The 23,244-nt window shown below is 35.6% G+C and overlaps 1 protein-coding gene across 1 annotated transcript in view; it reads left to right on the top strand.

The window, feature by feature from the left end:
- LOC110101022 (ERAD-associated E3 ubiquitin-protein ligase component HRD3) overlaps positions 1-23,244 on the top strand; it is a 28,083-nt gene that overhangs the window by 2,723 nt on the left and 2,116 nt on the right. The window contains exons 3-5 of the mRNA XM_020828788.2: positions 934-1,149; positions 15,088-15,411; positions 16,824-17,066. Of these exons, the coding sequence (XP_020684447.2) occupies positions 934-1,149; positions 15,088-15,411; positions 16,824-17,066 (783 nt within the window). The remainder of the gene's footprint in view (positions 1-933; positions 1,150-15,087; positions 15,412-16,823; positions 17,067-23,244) is intronic.

The raw sequence follows: 23,244 nt of genomic DNA, 5'->3' as shown, positions 1-23,244 counted from the left end.
ATGAAAGAAAACTATAATATAAATCAAATCTCACATAATCCCCATAAACCCTAGAATAATCTTTAAATAAGCTCCCTTAATTCCCCTCAAAACAGCCCTCTTGTCTTACTTAATTCCCTCCCTATTTTGAATTCAAATATCTTCCTTAATTCCTTCCCATCACAAGGCGGGCCGAATTCCCTGCTGTTCTTGCCCCATCCTCCTAGTTCGGTTGGTCCAAATTTTGCTGGACCTGAATGCTGAGCCGGCTGCGGCCCCCTCTCGTATCAGAATAATCCCTTGTGTATAGTTGATATGACGAATAGCTCATTACAAGTGCCATTATACGATTGGTATCACTTATGAAAAGCTTGTTGTTTTGAAGTTTAAGATAAGGAAAAAAATACTCAAGATTTTCAACAAATATTAAAAGTTGCTTTTCTTCGTAAGGTGGTTTTTCAAGCATCTTCTTACACACTTTAGTTTTCATCTTTCTTACCTGCTTTCATCATTTTTAACAAGTAATTTGTCATTCCCTACTAGTCTTGAGCAGTGGGGAGATGGCTTCATCATCGTACTACCCCGTCTGTCCCCACTATCAGTTTAGTTTTGTTAATACAATTATGATATTTAATGGTAGTTGACAAAAATATTGGCATTAGTACAAAATTTTTACCGCATCTTATGCACACTTTTGTATAGATTATTCCTGTTTAATTTATAGATACATAATACGTTAATTTTCAGTGTACATCCCTATCTGTTTGGTCTCGAGACAGAAAACAATACCTTAGAAATCCAACTTTCAAGTATATGTCCTATTACTTTAATCACAAAGCATTATGAAGATTTAAAACATTATTGTTAGCGCTGTGAATCGGAGGGATTACATTGTATCGGTTGAATCTTTTTTGTAATTCGTTTCTTGGAATTAAAATCATATGTTTTGTGTAGGCAAGAGAGTATTTTGAGAAGGCTGCTGAAAACAAAGAGCCTGGGGGTCATTATAACCTTGGCGTGTTGTATCTCAAAGGCATTGGCATGAAAAAGGATGTTACACTAGCCTGCAAGTATTTCCTCACAGCAGCTAATGCTGGTCAGCCAAAGGCTCTTTATCAAGTGGCAAAGTTGTTTCAAAAAGGCATAGGTCTTAAGAAGAACCTTCTCATGGTATTCTCCTTTGCTTTCCATCCTCAATCTCATTGATTTAATTTTAATTTTTTTGGACTTTATGACTTATTTTTGTCCCAATTTTGTATAACATATTGTAGATTAATTCAACATTCTTGTGTTGTATCACTGGGACCAATCATAATTGTTATGATTCCTGTATAGATTATGGTTTTCATTAATGGGCTACTTGGTTGAGTTTATTATGAATGCATTACATGTGAAATGCAGGGGTTTTACATTTTTAGGTTTTTTGTTGAGTTTAAAATAAATCCAAAGTATTTCACCAAGGAGTTTTAAATTCCTCCAATATTTCATTTTTTGAGGAATTTGAAAATTGTCATAATTAGATGAATTTCAAATCCTCGTGTTCTCTCATTACTTAAAGCTTATCCTAGCGCTTGTGATGTCCTTGCACGCCCTAATTCTTGTGAAGTTCAGTGTAGAAACACTTGCGAACTACCTCGACTCCTCTAGTCCCTAAGATCTTCAGCTTTGTTGTGCTTTCCCTATCATCGCTCATGTCACAACCCGGTCCGGTGAGTTCGTATAGACGAGGCGGGAACGGATGTCGGACTAAAATGTTAAAAACATAGCATTTCAATAAAAATAAAATGTGACATATATGTAAATCTAAAACAACTAAAGAATAAGAATTGCGTACGCCTCACAAGGAATTGCGCAATTGCGCCTCTGAGGCGCGCCTCAGCCCCTGTGAGGCGTACGCCTCTTGCAAGACCAAAATTGCGTAGGCTATGAGGCGTTTTTGGGAGGAATTGCGCAAAGGCGCGCCTCAACGCGCGCCTCTCATTGCACAATTTTAAACAGAGATTAGAACATCTAAAAACAACTTCCAATATTAATAAAACATGTTATATAATAAGTCAATGAAGTACAAAGGTGGATAAAAAATTTCTTTCATGTCAACATCCACCCACAAAATCATTCCACAACTAAAAAAATATACATAAGAAGCCTGTCATCCGGTCCTCTATGGTTGTACGTAAACCAAAGTCGTTCAGTCATTCACTTAGTAGCATGGTATCCTGAAAATATCCCAAAACTAGGGAATGAGTTAACACTCAGCAAATAACAATTACATCTAAATTTATGTGCAATGTAAATAAATCAATATGCAAAGCGAGTAATGTATTTACATGCAAAAGTAGTCCAGTAATTAATTCCTTCATATATGTTATATGCTTTCTATGTGTCGATGTCAAATGCTGTGTATGTCAATGCCATATGTTAAGTATCATATGCTCAACACATTTATTTATTAAATGATGTCTATTGTATCATATGTTCATATACCTCTAGCTTATGCATATATTATACATCCATACCATAATACCCATATTGTACTGATTAGGTACAATATCATATTTGACCATTCATCATCATTTAGCCCCGAAGAGCCGTATTGTGCAAGTGCACCGTATTTGATACTCCATCTCAACATGCACAAACTTGCATCCTGATATCATAACATTTTGATTTAACAATATCAAACATACATATGATGAATTTGATTTAAACATAAAAGTGAACTTTGACATATGAAGAGCTTTTTATCTAACATTCAAAGTACAATGTAATATGAACTTTTAGTATGAAGAGCTTTTTATGTAACATGTAAAGTGCAATGCAACATGAACTTTTGTATGAAAAGCTTTCTATCTAACATGTAAAGTGCAATGTAACATGAACATACTTAAAAGAAAAACATAAATTTAGAATGTAATGTTACTTATCTTAAGCTCTTCGCAAAACTCCTTGAACCGACCTCGTCTTAGGTTTAACACCTAAAGAACACAATTACTAAAATTAATTATACATGTCAATTATCTTATTAAAAGTTCTCATTAAATATTTCAATTCTCTAAATTTCCCTTCCTATTTATTCTACCTAAGCAATTAATGAACTTTAACATAAAATTTTTAGATTTAATTAAAACCCATAATTTAGGAACCTATATTATCATTAAACCTAATTATTTTTGGATTAAATAAATGTAGAATTTAGGGAAAATATTCCTAAGACTATTTGGAATGTTAGTTGTGAAAACACTTTTCATTAATTTAAAAAATTAGAAACATAAAAATTTTAGTCAAACCCTAATTTCACCCCAAAAGAAACATTCCTAAGACTATTAGGAATGTTAGTTGTGAAAACACTTTTAAAAAAACTTAAATTTTTGAAAACCCTAATTTTAAAATCCTCAAAAAAATTGAAAATAAAATAAGTGTCAGGGTTAGAATCATGCTTTAAAACAATTCCCTATCATTATTCTATGAAATAACATTTGAGCAAACCCTAATTTTTAAACATAAGAAAATCTAGGGAAAAATTGAGTTTCCTTGCAAGAGAAGCCTACCTTCTTCTTCCTTAGCATTTCCCCTTTGATTTCCCCCCAAGACTTCGTCGGAAAACCTGCCGCCGCCGTCGGATTTCGCAAGCAACCGAGCCTCCTCCCCTTTCTCGCGTGTGGCCAAACGAAGGAGCCAAGGGACTGAATGGAGGCTTAAGGGAAAAGTGTTAAATGCAAATTTATGCATGTACCACCCCTTCTCCTAAAAATTTCCTTAAGGATTCATGAGGGTAAATTGGGTATAATGGTTAATTATTACTTAACTAACTTCGACGATTTTTAGTTTTAAAATCGTGCAAAATTAGGTATAGGTTCTTCATACCATTTCGATCGAAGTTTTGTGTAGAATTTAAGAAAATTATTTGCGTCAAATTATGACGACTTCGAAATTTTGCCTAATTTCGTCGTGACGCATTCGATCGATAATTTTTGGGTTTTACAGCTCATCTCCCCGTGAGCTCCCATAGCTCTCTTAGCCCCTGTTATTTGTCCTTGATTCTCACAAATGCCCATTCCTCAGATCTATCCTTGCACTCTCGCAAGGTTTGCTACCACCCTACATTGCCTCTGACCATACTGACAACATCAACTCTATTTGGCACTTTCAACCTTGTAATACCATAGTTCTATTTTTGTTATATATAATAATAATAATAATAATAATAATAATAATATATTAATACAAAATTTTAAATTTATTCTATTTCCAACTCAACACAAAAGATGGTTTAATTAATTTATTTATTACCAAATATGTGATTCTTCAACATAATTTATAATTATTTTACACTGCATTTGAAAATGCACGAGTTCTGAATATTTGTAATAAAAAACTTTAAATAATTATTCATTTGTTTTTTAAAGTATCATGACACGTCACATTAACTGATTTCATAATTTTTGGTTATTTCACAATTAAGTTGGTCAATATATCTATAACCATTTTCTTTTTCTGCTTTGGATTGTTAGACCGGTCCAAAGTGGACTGGTCTAGCCGGCCCTAAACTAGGGTTTGCACCTGGTTTACACCAGGCAGACTAGGGAGCTGCTGGCCCCCTTTGTGGGCCCATGAATTAAATGCAATTTTAAATAGGAGGGGGAGGAATTAGGAGGAAATTTATTAAGGAGGCTTGTTTAGTAATTAGGCATTTAATTTATATTCTCTAAAGAGAAGGGGGGGGGGGAATTAGGATGAGGGTCATGGGTTTTTTGCAGTTTTTAAGTTTTCTCTTAGGTGTTTTGGGCTTTAGCCGTCGGCTAGAGATTGAGAGAGCTGGATCTTCCTCTTGAATTGAAATCCATTGTATCATGCTTGTTTTTCTTCTACTTTTTCATCTATAATCAAGTTTTCCTAGGGTTTCCAAGGGATTTATCTCAAAAGCCTGCTTGAAGATTGCTGAAATTCCCAATTTCAGCCCAGGTTTTCTCAATTCCTGCACTTGTTTCCTAACAGTTTCTACTTAGCATCGTGTTTTTTCCAATGTAATCTATTTAATTAGAATTTTATCATGAAATTGGAAATTATAACTTAGGGCATTCAAGCATGGATTGTCACGCAATTATGAACTAGTTAATATTTACAAAAGAAGGTGAATATTGTCAATGTACACTAGAATAAGGCTAAATCCAATACATTTTATTTTTCAACTTTCTGAGTATGTTTTGTTATAGGAAAGTAACAGAAAATTTGGTATGCTGGTACATGTCAAATAATTTGCCGGTATATGCATATATTCTTTTGTTCAAATTCAAAGTTGTTTTTCTGGGAAAATACAAAAAAAATTGCTCATCTCAAGGATGTTTCTTTTTATATGAATAATAGGTTTAGCCTACCTGGTAAAAGCTGTTCCATTTAAGGACTAGATCTCATGCCATCTTTCCTTCACTTTTGGAACACTACCGCCACTGTGATGGCTTGGAAGTTGAGGTTCAAACGAATTTGGCTTGGCTCAATCTCAAAATATTCAGTCCTGTTGGCTCGAACTCAGTTCATAATTGAGTTATATCATTTCAGTCGAAATGAATTGACTCAAAATTGAATGATATCAAGCCAACATAAATCATATAGAGTGATTTGAAATTAACTCACATGATTTAAATTGCAGTTAAACTTGATATCAAGTAGCTTATAATAGTTCAAACATATCAACATATTACAATCATATATTTTTTGAGATTTCACTGAATATTTAGTATCAAAATAAGATATATAAAATAAAAATTAAATTAAAAAAATTATCTTGAAGAAGTTAACAAAAAATTGTTTGTATGTGTGTGTGTGTTGCTATTATATATATATATATATATATTAATTCAAACCTACTAGAATCAAATTTGGGGTTAGCCACACATGGCTTAAAAAGGTAGGAATATATGACCTTTGCTCAGACTTCCCTTGAAATGACTGAACTTGAGTTTGAATTTACTTAACTAGAGAGATTTGGAGTTTGTTAATAAACTACCTCTACTCTCTTCTCTTCTTTGGGGGGTCTCTCCGACTCAGTAAGGTATTTTTGTGGAAGAATTATTGTTGTTGTCTTTGCGGGCTCCTTCCTGTGGGAGGGCCTTGCCATTGACCTCCTTTGGATGTCATATCAGCATTCTTTGATGCTAAAAAGGCCCTGCTACCAGCCTTTACCTGGCATTCATTTTGTTCTTATTTGCTGTTTTGGAGCCATCTTGCTTACCTATTAACAGCAGGTTTAGCAGTTGCAGTTGTGCGCTATGGAAAACTGCATCAACACTCCATTTGATATCCGTATATTATTTTATAAGTATACACGCCATAAGGTTTTCTCCAGTTGCAATTAAGCATCTACTATTAATTCTATTTTCTTAGGTTCTCCATCTAGTGAAATCTTTTATATTTTCTTTGTACATAAATGATCTTGTGATTATTTTTGTCAGCTTTGTGCTTGATATTTTCATGGTTATCCATCTTACTTTTGCTATATTGCTAGCATATATGTAAATGCAAAAATTATGATGTTATGAATTGTTGAATTTGGATATAAAGCTGATTTTTTTTTCTCTTTTATCTGGTTTTGGGTATATATCAAACTTAGAAGCTACATATAGCCAAAGGATTGAAATCCTCCTTTCATCCAGTCTTAGATTACAATTAAAAATATACCTAAAATATAAAAAAACAAGAAACAAATACATGGAAAGAGATTTGAACTTAATATCCAAAATTTCTTCTTATAGCGAGATATTTTCATATTCTTTTGTACATGGAAGAGGGAGGGAGGTGAATATTCATACTCCCGCATAAGTTGGGTTGTTGATTTTAATCATTCCCAGCTTGGACTTCAAATTTTCGAAGTTTGCACATCATAATGGCTTGGTAAGAATACTTGTTTGAAATTTTGTAAGCATGCATATGGGCTTCATAATTTCTTCCTCCTCCTCTTTGATGAAATAATTGTCAATTTCTATTGGCTTTGTTGTTTCAGGATAAACAAGGTTCTTTTTGATGCTTTTGACAATTTTTTTATCATAGAATATCTCTTTAGATCTCTAATTTGACATTCTTAGCTCCCCAAGCTGTGTATACCTTCACAATGCATTGAAACATTTCTCTAAATTCAGCTTTTACACCACTTCCTGCTACAAATGACTTTTTTTGTTCTGCCAAATAATTAAGCTCCCCTCACACATAAATGTTGTACCTTTGGTTGATCGTTGGTTTTTTGTTGATCCGGTTCCATAAGCATCAATAAATACTTAAATATCTCTATTTGAATTCATTTTGAAGGATAGTAGTACCTATCTAGGACTTTTCTTTAGGTATTACAACATTTGATATGCAACTCTCAAACGTTCATTCATAGGGCTGTTCATGAAACATCCCATCATGCTCATGACGAATATCCACTCTCCTTCAAGCTGGATTGCTAATATTAATCATTCTCAGCTTAGACTTCAAATATTTAAAATTGAAATGTGCTAATGGCTTTGAAAAAAAAAATTATTTGAAGATTTGTGGATATGCAGATAAGCTACATGATTTATTCCTTCATCTTCACTCTGATGAAATGACAGTTGCTATGTGTTTTGTTTTATAATGATGAATAAGATTCTTTGTAGTACTTATGGCAGCTTTATTATACATAACATCTCCATAGATTTACATATTGATATTCTTAGCTCCCCAATTTGCTTAATAACATACCTTCACATATGCTATGGAACATAGCTCTAAATTTAGTTGTACACAGCTTTTGCGCTTTAATTGGCCGTTTCTTGCTTTGCCAAGTAACCAGGTTCCTCTCCCACTTAAGTATTGTATGCTGTAGTTGATATTCAATTTGTTAATGATTAAATCCAATCAATGTTAGCAAATCCTTCAATTTCTTTAATTAAAGTCTTCTTGAAGGGCATTCCTTATTTAAGACTCTTGTTAAGTTATTGCAAAATTTGATATATAAACCCCATGTGTTCCCGTCGTGGGAATGTTCATGAAACGGCTTACCATGCTCTTGGAGAAACTGACATCTGGTCTCGTGTAAGTGTGGCAAATAAGCTTCCAAATTAGTTTCTGATATCTATCTATAGCCACAAGAGAGCTTCCTTCTTTTATTTATAATTTTATTGTTCGATTCATTAGTGTAAGACTGTAAGAGCTGGTTTGCAGGAAAGCATCCATTTTTCTTTTAGTACATCTTGAACATAGTTTAGTTGGCAGTTGGAAACAACTTTTCTTGAATAAGCCACTTCCATGCTAAGAAAGTGTTTAAAATGATCCAAGTATTTGATCTCAAACCACTTAGCAAGAAGGTTCTTCATGTTATTCATCTCTTCTTGGAGCATCTACAATGAGGGCAATGCCTTCCACATATGCAATGATGATAAGCATTTTTCTGTTGAGGGAGACTTTGATAAACATAGTGTAATCTGTTTGATACTGAGCAAACCCACATATCTTTACCACATTTGTAAATGTATCAAACCATCACGTGGAGATTGCTTAAGGCCATGCAATGACTTTCAAGGCTTGCACACTTTGTTAGCATTTTCCTGAGTTTCAAAACTTGGAGAAATTTTCATATAGAATTTTTTCTATAAGGTGCCATTTTGGATACATTTTTGACATTTAGTTAATACAATGGTCAGCTTAATTTACTGCCAGTGATTACAAAACATTGATTGATTTGAGTTTGGTTGCTCGGTCAAACTTCTTTTAAGAATCAATTCATAGGATTGGGTGGTCCCTTCTACAAAATGTCGAGCTTTTAATTATCCACATTGCCAATTGCATTATGCTTGGAAGTGAAAATCCATTTGCATCAAACTGATCTTATTTCTTTTTCTAATCTCTCCTTGGATAACAATCTTTTATTTAGGTTGACAGAGTGCTTCTTGTGCGTACTGCAAAATTGTTAAAGTGGTGTCAAATGCTCGAAAGTTGGGAGACAATATTTATAGAAAATAATGTTAGATGTGGTGTTGAGTATGAAATCTCATATCTTGTCTATTAAGAATAAGTTAATGAAGATCATTAAGGTGATCAATATTCTCAAGTTCAGGTGTTACTTGGGCAAGTTTTATGAGTTTCTAGAATAGGTTTAGATACATGGATCTGCTTGAGATTCTCAAGTTAGCGATACACCTTGGTATAAAAAACAATAACAAACTCAAAGAGATTTAACAAAAACGTAGATTTTTATTGATAGAAAATCAAATACGAACAAAGCAAGATACAATGGTCCCCTTTCGAGTAGAGAACTTTCTCTCCCAAATCCTAGACGCTGCTAAGATTTCTCACAAAAACAATAAACATCACTTCTCATAAAATTCTGCCTAAAAAACATAAACCCTAAACTTAGACTTAAATAAGATCTCCCAATTCCCTCCAAAACGACCTTCTTTCCTTACTAAGCTCCCTCTCTTATTTGAATTCAAACCCTATATTAATTTCTTCCTTAATCCTTCTCATAACATAAAGATTTATTGGTTTGTTGGGCTCCACACAAGGGACCGAATTTTCCTCTCATGTTCTTGCGCAAGCAGCTTCCGTGCCTCATATGAGTGTGGTTCTCGTGTCCACCTTTTGCATCGGGCTGGCCCCGTTTTGGGACGACTATAATGAATAGACCGGCTCAGACAGTCTATCAATACCCCCCCCCCCCCAAAAGTACCACATTGTCCTCAAGTGGAATGAAGGGAACTACTGTTGAATAATCTGGTTGGACTCTCACGTAGTCTCTTGCTCCGGTAGGTTCTTCCATCTGATCAACACCTCTTCGCCTCTTGTTACTCCTTGACACACTCCTTCGACCTCTAATGGTTCCAACAACACCTCCACGTCGTTCATCAATGTCGGGGGAAGTAAAGAAGACAGAATATGCTCTCATATCACCCGTCACAACTGGTACATATGAAACACCCGGTGGATGTCTGACATCGGTCGTAACTGTAGACGATAAGCCATGGACCCGATGCGCTCTACTATCTCGTAAGTGCCAAAATATTAGGGTGATAACTTATCATTCCGTCTCCGTGCCAAGGTTTTTTGTCTGTAGGGGTGAAGGTTCAAGTAAACCCTGTCCCCTACTTCGAACTAAATGTCTCTCCTTTGTGCATCTGCTTTCTTTTTCATAATTTGTTGAGTTCTCAACAAATGCTCTTTCAGTTCTACCAATATTTTGTCTTTGTCCTCCAAGTATTGTTATGCAAAAGCCATCGGTGTGCTACCCTGTCCATAATATATCAAATGCGGCGCTCTTCTATATATCACTTTGAACAATGATGTCTGAGCTGCTGAATGATAGGAAGTGTTATACCAACATTTTGCCCACAGCTTGGGTGTATCTGATATAAAGCATCGTAGATAAATCTCCACGCTACGATTGACCACCTCTGTCTGTCCGTTAATCTGAGGATGATAAGTGCTCCTTTTTAGAATGATCCCTGCATGTTGAACAACTCCTAGAACTTGCTCTGAAAGATCTTGTCTCGATCTGAAACAATTGATTATGGAGTCCCATGTAGTCTCACCACCTCCCTTATGAAAACCTTCGTTATTGATATTGCAGTATACAGGTGGCGAAGGGGAATAAAATGGGCATACTTACTCAATCGTTCCACTACCACTAGAATCGTAGTGTATCCATCTGATTTTGATAGCCCTTCAATGAAATCCATGGTCACCTCTTTCCAAACCTTTTGTTTCCTTGGCCATCTTATAATATTCTTTGATATCATTAGTCAAGGAGTTGATAAACTTTGACATTACCAAATTGCTATCTAATTTTCAAATAGGGTTAAATTTTAAAATATTCCCCGACTATTCATATATGACTATTTTAGTCTCAAAATATAACGTTGCTTCAATTTAGTCCATCGACTATATAAAATTGATTCAAAATGGTTCCTTTATGGCTAAATTGAAATCATTTTTGTAAAGTCAGGGGATTAAATTTTGATCAATTTTATATCATATTAATAACATGAGGGACTATTTTGGATCAATTTTTATATAGTCAAGCAGTGACGGAGCCAGAAAATTTTATACAGGGGCCCAAATAATTTTTTTTAATTCAAACATTTTTTTTTTGTCATTCGAGCTTCGCTTCAATATTGAAAATTTTTAAATTTTTTTGTTGCATTTATTTTTCTTAAAAAGAAAATATTACTCATAAGATAAAAAAAAATTAAATTAGAAATATATTCGCCCCCCCCCCCAAAAAAAAAAAAAAACCCCCCCCAAAAAAAAAAAAAAAGAAGCTTTTATGAGAGAACCATAAAACAGTCATGTATTGATCAATCACTCCGACTAAATATTTTTTTGCTTCGAAGGTAACTTTAATGATGAGGATCTCACGTGTTATGTGATGAATTTTACTTTAGAGGTTTAATGGATCAAGATAATTGGTCTGTAAATGAACAATATCACATTGTTTATGGTCATTAATTTATTCTTTTATAGTATTTGAGTCAAACATGTATTTTATTGCTCTGATTGTCATTTAAACATCAATTGTTTCTCTTTAATTTTTAACTTGTCAAGAATTCTCCTCCACCATCTTCGTTATGCACAAGTTTCTTGCTCATTAACCGCCCAATAGTTTCCTTTTTTAATGTAAACTCCAAACATTTTTATAAAATAAGAATTGACTGTAGTTTGCTGAAAAAGAAAAGCAAATTCAACTCCAACACATTGTAAAAGAATGCTAGTAATTAAAATATTTAGGGGGTGGCCCCCGCCCCCCACCCCCCCTCCGCTCAAAAAAAAAAAATCTAAAACTGTAGTCGAGGGACTAAATTGGGACACGTGATTCTCCGAGACTAAATTGGCCATACACAAATAGGATTATTTTGAGATTTTTCTATTTCCAAATTTTAAAACTTGGATCTACATGAGGAACAGTCTTACGCACTCTAGTGAGGTAAATAGTCCTGACCTTTTTCATCAATAAACATCATAGTAGATTGAGACTATTGGATGTAATTTTATTCGTTGAGTTTATGCTCTATGATTTGGAGGAGGGAGGCTCCGAATTCATTGAAGGTGTTGGTAATGATTGCTCAGGATGGTCAGGACCTCTGAGATTGAACTCTCCCTTTCTCTGGTCATGCCATATCTTGGCATCCACACCATTCACTAAACTAGGTTGAATGCTACGAAACCATGTTGAATTTAGTGAGAGAGCTGCAGTTTTTATTACTTTTTCTCTTTTGTTGGATACGTGAGACTTGAAGCTATACATTGCTGGTGGGCTTAAATCCTTCTATCATCCAGCCCTTGATTGCATTTAAAAACTACCTAAAAAATAAAATGAAAATAATGAGAAAATAAAAGGGAAAGAGATTAGAATTTCTCCTTATTCAATACAAAAAGCTTTCCTATACGGAGAGCTATTTTAATTTCTTAGCCAAAGCTCTTTTATTTTCTCTAGCAAAGCCTTTGTTTTCCCAATCTCCATGTATTCAAGACAAACTTCTTAAGCAGAGCACAAGGGCATTTAGAGCTAAATAATTTAACAAATGCATCATGGAGGCGTCAAAAATTGATGAGGACATCCGACCGTGGAAAGTTTATCAGAGAAGAGGACGAAGATCCATGGCCATGATTGTACAACTTTATTTTTGAGTTATTATTTATATTTGATTTATTTATGCATTTTTTTGTTTTTACCCTCACTTAAGGGAGTAGTCTCATGTGACCACAGGGGACATTTTCGTCATTAGAGTTATTGTATGTTGGCTTTTTATAGCCCCCTCCTCCTCTTTGGAGGATGATGATTATGATAAGAAGAAAATTCTACGCTTTGTATTTTGAGAGCTTGAGATTTCTTGTGAGAGTTGAAGTCTCTAGGTGAGGGCAACATATTACCCATCAGCCGCAGGAAGCGTCTGGGCTCGTGGTCCTTCCCCTTCACCAATTTCTTCTCCTTCCTCCTCCTAGCCGCTGCCCCATCTTCCCCTTATACCCTTGGCCGAAACTCCCCTCCACACCCAAACCCTAGCTAACCCCCTCTCTTCCCCTCCCTCCCTTGGCCGAACTTCACACCCAAGCCCAAGACCCACTCCACCCACCCGCCAGCCACCCAACTCCCTTGCCAACCGTCGGCCCCTTCATTTCTCCCATGGGATTCAAAATTTCCTAACCTAGCATTCAAATACTTTCTGAATTTAACTCCTTTTACATTTGGATGTCATTTGAATTCAGATTCCAATGAAAACTTGGAATTTATTTCCTAAATGAGGAAATTTATTTTAGGAATGCCCCTCACATCAGCTAATTTGAATTTTAAATAGGAGTTAATTTAAATCTCCTTTCCTATTTTAAAATTCCAATTCTAACAACCCTTAAGTCTTCCAATCAAATCCTTTCCTTAACCATTGACGCCCCCCTCCCCTTCTCTCTTAAATTAATCCTATTCCCCTTTGGGATCCTAATCAATTCCCTCATTAAGGGGCCGCCCCCTCCCCTCCTCCTTTCCCTCTTTGATTGGGAAATTTGAATTCAAATTTCTCACTCATCTCCACCAATTAAAGCTGGAATTAAATTTCCAATTTTGAATTTGCTTCCCTTAATCAACACACAAAATATGGAATTAATTTCCCTTCTCCCTCCTCTAGGGCCGGCCACTTAGCCCCACCACCTTCTCTATACTTCTTATATTATTCTTGATATTTCACCTAAGGAGGAAGAAGTAGATCCTCCTCCCTTGAACAACTACATTCAAACTCCTCGAGCATTGCAACCCTTCAACGACGACAAGGCATGTTTGTTTCAAGGCAAACCACAGATGAACATTGCCCCGATCCTGAAGAACATCATAGCACAAGTTCAGGAGCTTGACGGAGTTCCACATCAAGATTAGAAACTTGACAAGGTGAACTCTTTTCCTACCCTTTCTTCTTCTAACCTCTCCTTGATCGTGGCATCATTAAAAAGTTATGAAAGCTTCTCCGCTTAGCCGTTATGATGAGTATGTGTGAGGGATCTTAATAGTAACTAGTCTTATCGTTAATCAAGAGATTTCTTTTGAAACCCCTATGTTAAGCAAAGTTGGATCTTGTAATCAATTGCTTATGCCCAATCATTGCTTTATTGTTTCAATCTATTGTTTAATCCGTAGGAAATTGAATAATTGTTATTACTCCGTCACAAAGCGTGTAATTTCAAAGTTAATACATTTGCCTATGCATGTAGTTATGCATCAAAAACTCAATCTATATTGTGGGACCATAAGGTTTGATGTTCGAGTCCTTTGTCTTCAATCTTATTAGTGGATGCTTTTGGTATTGGTTCTTGTTTAGGTAAATCATTACTTGCTGACTTTAGTTTTTTCCTTGACTTTCCTATTAATTTGAGTGCTTTGCTTTTTACAGTGCTCCCTTTGCCAACTTTTAAACATGCATATTACCATCTTAATCGATTGTGGTTCACCTTCTTATAGCAAAATACTATTGTTCTCTGGTAATCCTTTGTTTTCAGTTTATTTTATGTCCGTGAAACTCCATTTTTGTATTCAACTATTATGCCATACATTATTTTATAGTTTTGTGGTGGTATATTGTAGCTGTTGTAGTTTTTTTAAATTTAATTTTTGTTATGTTCTGCTTATCTTGAGGGATGTTTCGCCCTCCTCTCCTCCAGTTTTACATGATCACTTATATTATTTTCTTTTTATTTGTTATCAATGAACCATATTTTGTCACTTACATTTATCTTCTGAAAAGTTAAGGAATATACATATATATATATATTTATTTATTTATGAAGTTTTTAGAGTATTCGATCTGGTGCTTTTCTAGTAGGTAGCTATACTTTATCACACTATGGAATTATGTCTTTTCTTGGTTGAGGTGATCCTTTATAAAGGTTTCTGCGGAGTGACTGTAGCAATATAACTTCCCTAAATACTTTTAGACGTTAGCAAACTCAAAATCATGATACCATTTATAAAGTTTAACTGGCAACTCAATCTGTTGTTTATTGTATTTGGGCGGTCTGATCATAGTTTGTTGTTTGAAGAACTCTATCGTCATTGCATTAATATAAAATGTTTGTTGTAAATACAATTCTTCACTTGTATTTTTTCCGGTGGAGCAGGCTACATATTTGTTCAAAATGGTAGCAGAGAGGGGGCCTTGGAGTTCTCTGTCAAGGTGGGCTCTAGAATCTTACTTGAAAGGAGATGTAGGAAAGGCCCTCCTATTATACTCTAGAATGGCTGAGCTCGGGTATGAGGTGGCGCAGAGCAACGCAGCATGGATCCTTGATAGATATGGCGAGCACAGTATGTGCTTGGGAGAATCTGGCTTTTGCACAGACTCAGAAAGGCACCTTCGGGCACATTCTTTGTGGTGGCAGGCATCAGAGCAGGGTAATGAACATGCTGCTTTGCTGATTGGGGATGCTTACTATTATGGAAGGGTATGTGTTTTTTTTTTGTCTAAAGAATGGCATGTTTCGTCTACTCTCTGTTCTTGAGTTTCTTTCATAGTGGTCTAGATATTTGTCCAGAAAAATCTTTGTAGTCAACGACTCAACATTGCTTGGGTGCCAATTTACTTCTATTCTAAGTGTGACTTGTGTATGACTAAACTTTTACTGGGAGCATTCTTGTAACTCAGAAATTTAAGTTTCTTGTGATGATTGCTGAGCATTGCCGTTAGTTTCACTTTAAGCAATGATTTGCATAGTGGAACCAGACATTGGGTATGGATCTATTTGTTGGGCATTAAATACAGCAATATTATTTCTTTATCCCACCATGTGAGGTCGGTTGTATGAACCTTTTTTATTGATTGTTCTATTAAGAGTCAAATTCTCATTTAAATATGATAAGACAAGGTCGTTTCTAATGCTTTGTAACTAAGCTGTTGGGCACTAAATGAGGGGAAAAATGGCTGAGTTTGCTTAAATTGTTGATCTGGCCATTTCTACCGTGCTGGTCGTCGTCAAAAGTAAGCCAAGTAGAACCAACAATTGAAGTTCTATGAAGAAAAATGGAAGGCCAAGCTAGTATGGCTGAATTTTCTTAAAAGGATTTTTGCATTATTTAAACATTAATGAAGCCACATGCAACTCTTGGCTGAAGTGTTTGGACTTGAATAATTCATCAATGCGAATCGAAATGGTTAAATGGTCGAGCTGGCCATATCTACCATGCTGGTGGTCATCAAAAGTAAGCTAAGTAAAACCAACAATTGAAAAATAACTCAGAAGTCAATTATATAACAATTCATGTTACTAGATCACAGCGTACAAGCATTCTCTAAATGATGTAGGGAAGTTTTCTGAATTATGGTCTCATGAAATTTGTTACATTAGTAATCAGTTAAACAGTTCTCCTCCTGTGAGTAAGCTATTCCTTGAAACTGTTAGACAGATAGAAATGAAACAAAAGTGACTAGCCTGTTTTGGCTAGCTAATTTTATGTAATTGGTCATGCCTGAAATTGCAAAGCCAAGGCTAGATTTATGCCCTAGTCCATAATCCATTGTCGAACTTGTTTTGGGCCTTGCTTCCTTCCACGGACTTTGTCTGAATGAGCTATTTCTTGGCTAGAGATTTGTGCAATCAAGTAATCATGGTTAACAGAACTTCTCATTTATTCCTTTAACTGACTACAGCTAAGTTAGCTCCAAATCCTTTGATTTTCAAAATGCTATTCGTAAAAGCTGCCTGTTTTGCAATTTTGGAATATAAAATTAGCTTTCTACATTTCTAATATTTTGCTTTTATATATATATATATATGAATATTCATTGTAAAACTTTTTTGTTAGTTGAAAAAAGCTGAAACCTTGTGTAGAACTTATCATTTATGTTGGCTTGTTTCAGGGTACTGAGAAAGATTTTGAACGTGCTGCTGAAGCTTATATGCATGCCCAATCACAGTCTAATGCTCAAGCAATGTTTAACCTTGGATATATGCATGAGCATGGTGAGGGACTTCCGCTTGATCTACATCTGGCAAAGAGATACTACGATCAGGCCGTACAAAATGATCCAGCAGCCAATTTTCCTGTCAAACTGGCACTTTCGAGCTTGTGGATCAGGAAAAATTATCCTGATAGCTTTCTGGTATGGTTATTTTTGAATTGGTTCTTTGTTCCATTAGTAATGCTGCAATCTACACTTCAGATGATAGAGAATTCCATGAAATGTTAAAGAAATGTGGCTCAGTTATGGGTTCGCAGGGTTGGGGGGAGGGGGGTGGGTGGGATTATAAATACCATTGATTTTATATAATAAGAAAAACTCGTGGAGGAGAGCAAAAACAAAACCCCATGGCTAGGAGAGAGAATGGAGAAATTAACCCATCAAAGAGGATGCAAAAGCACTGCCATATCTTTATTCCATCACTATCTATCTTAATTATAATCTTAGGCTCGCGATTTATAATAATAGCCATAAATTCGTGCTATTTATAACTTTGTTAGCATTTAAATGATTAAAAGTATATCCAAAATGATAAAATATGTCAACCTTGACAGTTGTCAAAATGGAAATCGAGGCATATAGTGTATGAGAAGTAGCTAAATTTCACTATGCTCACACAATGAATACAAATTTGATGAGAGGAAGTATCTTGCATGACATAAAGAACTCTACTCTAATAAATTTAAATACCAGAAGAAGAATAGATCATTGAAGGTATTATAGATCTTTGAAATCCATTTTGAAGAAGAGAGAAATAAGAAATCTTCTTCAAGTAGGGATGATGATTTTGTTTATAAATTAAACTCATTTGATAAACAGACGAATTTTAATCATCTCGAAATCAAAATTGAGTTGCTTCGTATTGAGTTTGGCATTTTAAAATCAAAATAAAGAATAAGTTCGGAGATCTTGTTTGTTAGATTTTGGAGGATAATTTGTAGAATATTGAGGGGAAACTTTGGAGGATATTTGTCTTGAGTGAATTTGGGAGAATAGAGAGACTAATTGATGAAAAAAATGAACAATTGCTAACATAGTCCAACTAATTTTAAATTTGATTTTAATTTAAAAAATTCCATTTAATTACTTTTTATCAACATTTTTCATTTAATATTTGAAATTTGTAAATTTTTAAAATTGATTTCTTTAAACGAAAGATTTTGTTGTTACTTTTTTTTTAATGGAGTTTGTTGCAACCTATGTTGCATCGATACACCTATTCCTGAAGGCGTGTTGTATTCGATACACCGATACACGGATATGCCTTCGATGCTCCACCGATACGTGTCGGATACGTCAAAGCTGTATCCAATTAAAATACTATTTAATTTCAAAAGGACACGCGTATCCGATATGCGTGTCAGTTGAAAAACAAAAAGAAATCCGAAAAAAAAAAGACGTGTCGTCAAGAGACTCAAATATTTTATTGAAGATAATTCCGCGGTTGCGAGCAAGATTCTTTCACTTGATGAGCTTGAATTAGAAGCTATGATATTTATTGAAGATGATATAGAAGTTCAAAGACAAACCAATGAAGAAGATAATTATATCGTTCCTTCTATTGAATAGTTGAAACTTCATGTGCTAGATAATTTATGTTTATGCTTTTGTTGTTGTCCTAGACATTTAATGCTTACTTATATTTTGATATTATAAGCTACAAGGCTACAAATGATGTTGTTGTCATTTTTTTTTGTAATTTCAAATATTACGCTTTGATTGCTTTCTTAATTTTTATGTATGATTTATAAATTATAATGCTGTGTTCGCGCCATACCCGTATCCTGTATTTTTAAGAATTGACGTGTCCCGTATCCGTATCGTGTCGTTTCTGTGTCGCCGTATCCGTATCGGTGCAACATAGGTTACAACTAACCTAATGGAGTGGTGAAAGGTGGTGCTGGCCATTGGAGGTTGGCAAAGATGCCACTGTGATAAAAAATAACAAAAATAATAAGTATTAAAAACTTGAAACTTGAGATTTCATAATCTAGGCTGGATTTGTTAAGAAGAAGGTTGCAGGAAGTTTTTAGGAGTTTATTTGGAGGGCATATGGATTGAAAGACTAAAGAGATTAAATACAGAAGAAGGTGATTCCATGATTCCTTGAAACCTCAAAATAAAAGCACACCAGGATATTATGGAGAATATTATAGAGCCGAAATTTTGGAGGATATTTTTGAGTGATTTGTGTATAATAGGTACACTCATTATTCAAGAAGTTGAAGGAATGCTAAACAAGTTCAACTAGGTTTCAAATTTGATTTGAGTTTAGAAAATTCCATTTTATCTTTCTTATTTACCATTTGAACTTCATGGCCTCTCCCAAGTTGCGAGGTATCATGACTTTTATCGCTGCTCTGATGTCTGCCTTGAGCCCCTTCATGAATTTTCCTTCTAATGCCATCTCTAATAATCGCTCTATCCGGCTGGCTAGGTGCTCGAACTTCTCCCGATAATCTTCCACTGATCCGCCCCTTCATGAATTTTCCTTCTAATGCCATCTCTAATAATCGCTCTATCCGACTGGCTAGGTGCTCAAACTTCTCCCGATAATCTGCCACTGATCCGCCCTATACTAGTGCAGAAAATTTCTCATAGAAGTCTCCTTTTCCATCGGTTTGAAAATGTTCTAATAAGCAGTCTTTGAAGGCTCTCCAGCTCTGTATAGGTCTTCTTTGGTCTCTCCCTTGGAATCATGACAACGCCTTCCCCTTCAAACATAGGCCTGCTAATGTTAGTTTCTCCTCATCCGTTAACCCATTAACATGAAGTACCTCTTCACTTTGTAGATTCATCCATAGACATCATCCCCTTCGAAAATTGGCATTTTCAGCTTCCTTACCTTTTGATCTCCCCCTGTTTCCCCTTATTCCTCAATAGTTTCCTCTTTCCCAGGTGCTTGGCCTCTCCCAAGTCTCCCGATCTTCTCTCCTACATTCATACATGAAGCCCGCTTCGTTTCCCCCCTCTTTTCTTCAAAATCAGCACAATTTCTCCCATATTACCCTTCTTTTCTTTCCCAACTGACACCCCTTGAGCCTTGCCCCCCATAACCATGCTCCTCCATACCTCCCACCTTGTTCCTCCATGATTTTAACTTCATCGTCCCTCCTACGATACTCAGAATTTGTTGTTTTTCCCACTGGTTATTTCGCCTCTGATGCCGTTGTTTGGATTTGATTCTCTAATAACTTCATCATCGCATGAAGACCGGAAACCTTGTCTTCCATGGATGATATTCGATTTTCCATCGTAGCTTTATCTCTCCTTCAAATCTTTCTTCCAACGCATCCACCTTCTTGGCTGCCATAGAAAAAATTGATTTTTTGCTTCATAAATCAGCAAGGATCCTTTCATCCGGATGAAATTTTGCCGCTGAAATTTCAAAAAATTCAGTCCCTCGGTGGTCCCAAGACTTGCTCTGATACCAATTTGATAGGAAATACTTGAGTTCGCATGTAATCCTATCAGAAATACTTAAGTTTGCAAGCAACCCTAACAATGAATCAGTAAAATCAATGAGAAAACACACAAGAACATCAATGAAATCAACTCAAAATAGTAGATTTTATTATATAGAGCAAATAAAGCAAAATATAAAGCAAAGATACAATTGATCATCAATTCGAGAGGAGGATCGTTCTCTCCCAATCTCTAGAAAATAAGTCTAGAACTATGATGCACAGATATGAACACGGCGACACGGATACGACACGACACAGACACATGATACGTCAAATATTGAAAATATAGGACACTGATACGGTTTGGACACGTTATTATAATTTTTATATTTTAAAAATAGTGTATAAAAATTGAATAAGTATAATTTAAAAAAAATTAGAAATAATAAGTCATTTAATTAGAGTTTGTGTTTAAAATGATTAATATTAGGATGCCGAGAGTCAAACATAATAAATCATCGAGATAGGAGATGGCAATGCTGTCGAGAGTCGGGCATTGATGTTATGCAGTAAATATTTGGCATCAATGTTAAGAGAGCGTTTGTCATCAATGTTGGGAGGGCATTGGTCGTTGATGTTGAGATGACGTTGGACAAATATGAGATGTCAAGTTGTGGGTATAGAAATTGCTAGCATCAAGCATCAATGTAAAGACTGCATTAGACTTTGATATGGAGATTTGATGTAGAACGAACATGCAAGGATGACAAGGTAAGACAAGTACGGAGCTCCGGCGTGGTCGTTTGGGTGCTTTGAAAATGAATGGACAGCAGTACAATCCTCCTAGCTGTCTGGGGACAGCATTTTGGCAAACTGCAGGCCTTGGACAGCAGCCGGAGACATTTCCAATTGGCGGGGCAGCAAAGAAAAGGTGCAGAATCCTTTGGGCAGCAACTCTGACAGCATGGACAGCAGTTTGGAGGTCTTCTTGGACAGCAATTACGTGCTCCAGATCTTCTAAACAGTAGGTTTCAAGTGCTTGGTACACAAAATAGCAGCCAAGAGGAGTCTGGACAGCACTGGATCGAATTCTGGGGCTGACCAGCTGGTATGGGGGTGCAGAAATCTGTTGGACAGCAGTTCTCCAACTCTTTCTCCAACTCTTAGGATTTCTGGGCAGCAATCCCGCTTAGAAAAATATCAAGCTTACGTGATCAATTGGAGGAAAGGAAGTGGTGTAAGGGATTGAGAGTTCCCTTGCGGTTCTTTCCTTCTCTAGAATTAATTTAGAGGTAGGAGAGGGAGGTGGGCGGTTAGAGAGAGGGGAGGTAGGAGCAGGCTAGCTGCATGATGGAAGGAGGGAACAACGGAAGGGTTTGATTGCTTGCCGCCTCAATAATTTTCAATTAGGAATAGTTTAAATCAGTCATAATTTGAATTTTCAATTGAGCATAATTTGGGGACTTGAATGCTGATTGATTAAGGCAAGAATTAAGGGGAATTAATGAGGGGTGGACCGGCCATGAGAGAGAGGGGGGAATTTTGGACCAAACAATGAATTGTAATTAATGACTAAATCTGAGAATTAATCTCAAATTTAGGGTGATGGAGGGATAATTACTTCAAGGTTTAGGCATAAATAGAAAGCATTTAAAATTCCAATTATTTTGAATTTGAATTCAAATCCTTTCCTAAAATACAAGGAGCTAAATAAGGAAAGAAGTAATGGGGGTAATTTAGGCTTCTAAAATTGGGTCTTGAAATTAGGAAAGAGTTATTTTAAAATCCTCTTGAATTTAAAATTCAAAATAGACCTAAAATAAATACTTTCCTAAAATGAAAGAATTAATTTAGGAAAGATTTCGAAATCAAATTCAAATTTTTGAAATTCAAAATTAACCAAATTAATCTACTTCCCAATTAGGAAATGCAAGTGGGAAGAGAAATGGGGAGGGGGTGGCTTGGCCGGCGGCTAGGAAATTGGGGCTGGCGGCATTGGGGTGGGATCTGCTTCAAAATCGGCGGCTACTTGAGGCTTGGCCGTGAGAGGTGGTGGAGCTAAGGCCGGTTTGGTGGAAGTAGGTAGAGGATGAAGATGGTGACTTAGAACAACAAGAAGGAACAGAACAAAGAAATAAAAGATAAAAGATAAAACTGCGAGCCTTGGACTCTTCCGAAGACTGACGAGTGATACGTTGCCCTTCTCCAAGGGACTTCACGCCACGAGCCCGGACCCATCCTGCGGCTGGTGGAAACTATGAATTCCTCACATAGGAATCTCACCTAAGGTTCTTCCCAAAGAACACAAGTGAAAAGCATAAATTTTTTTTATTATAATTCCATCATACCTAATACAAGAGAAGGGGCTTCTATATATAGGCCTCAAAAGAAATTAAAAGACACATTTGCCCCTTGGGCTTATATAAAACAAGAGGGTAGAAAAGGAAAATTGCAAAATTAAATCAAAATACACTTAATAAACTAAAATAAAACAAAGTGATCTCGGTCGTCGATCTTCAGCTCCTCGAATATGCATGGACAGTTGGATGTCCGCATCATGATTGTTTTGAAATATTGATGATGTAACGACGTTAGTCGTCAATGTTGAGATGACTTCGGTCATTGTTGTGAAATCAAAGTTGTAACCCACCAAAGAAAAATGAAAATGAGAATATTCGATGAATGAGGTATTAAGTGTGGACGATTGATTTGGTATTGTGGATAGTAAGCAAATAAGAAATTTAATTTTTATATTTTAAATAAGTAAAAATTTTAATATACAAGAAATTATATTTAAAAAAATTATAAAATATTTAAGATACGCGTTTCAGCAACTCGCATGTCTAATTTGTATTTAATATTTTTTAATCAGACACATTTTCGACGTGTCCGACACGTGTCGGAGGAGTGTC

This window comes from Dendrobium catenatum, unplaced genomic scaffold (genome assembly GCF_001605985.2).
Source record: "Dendrobium catenatum unplaced genomic scaffold, ASM160598v2 fragScaff_scaffold_989, whole genome shotgun sequence".
In the NCBI taxonomy this organism is placed as follows: domain Eukaryota; kingdom Viridiplantae; phylum Streptophyta; class Magnoliopsida; order Asparagales; family Orchidaceae; genus Dendrobium; species Dendrobium catenatum.
Note: the sequence above shows the minus strand (reverse complement) of the source record. Positions and strands in the feature narration are given on the sequence as shown.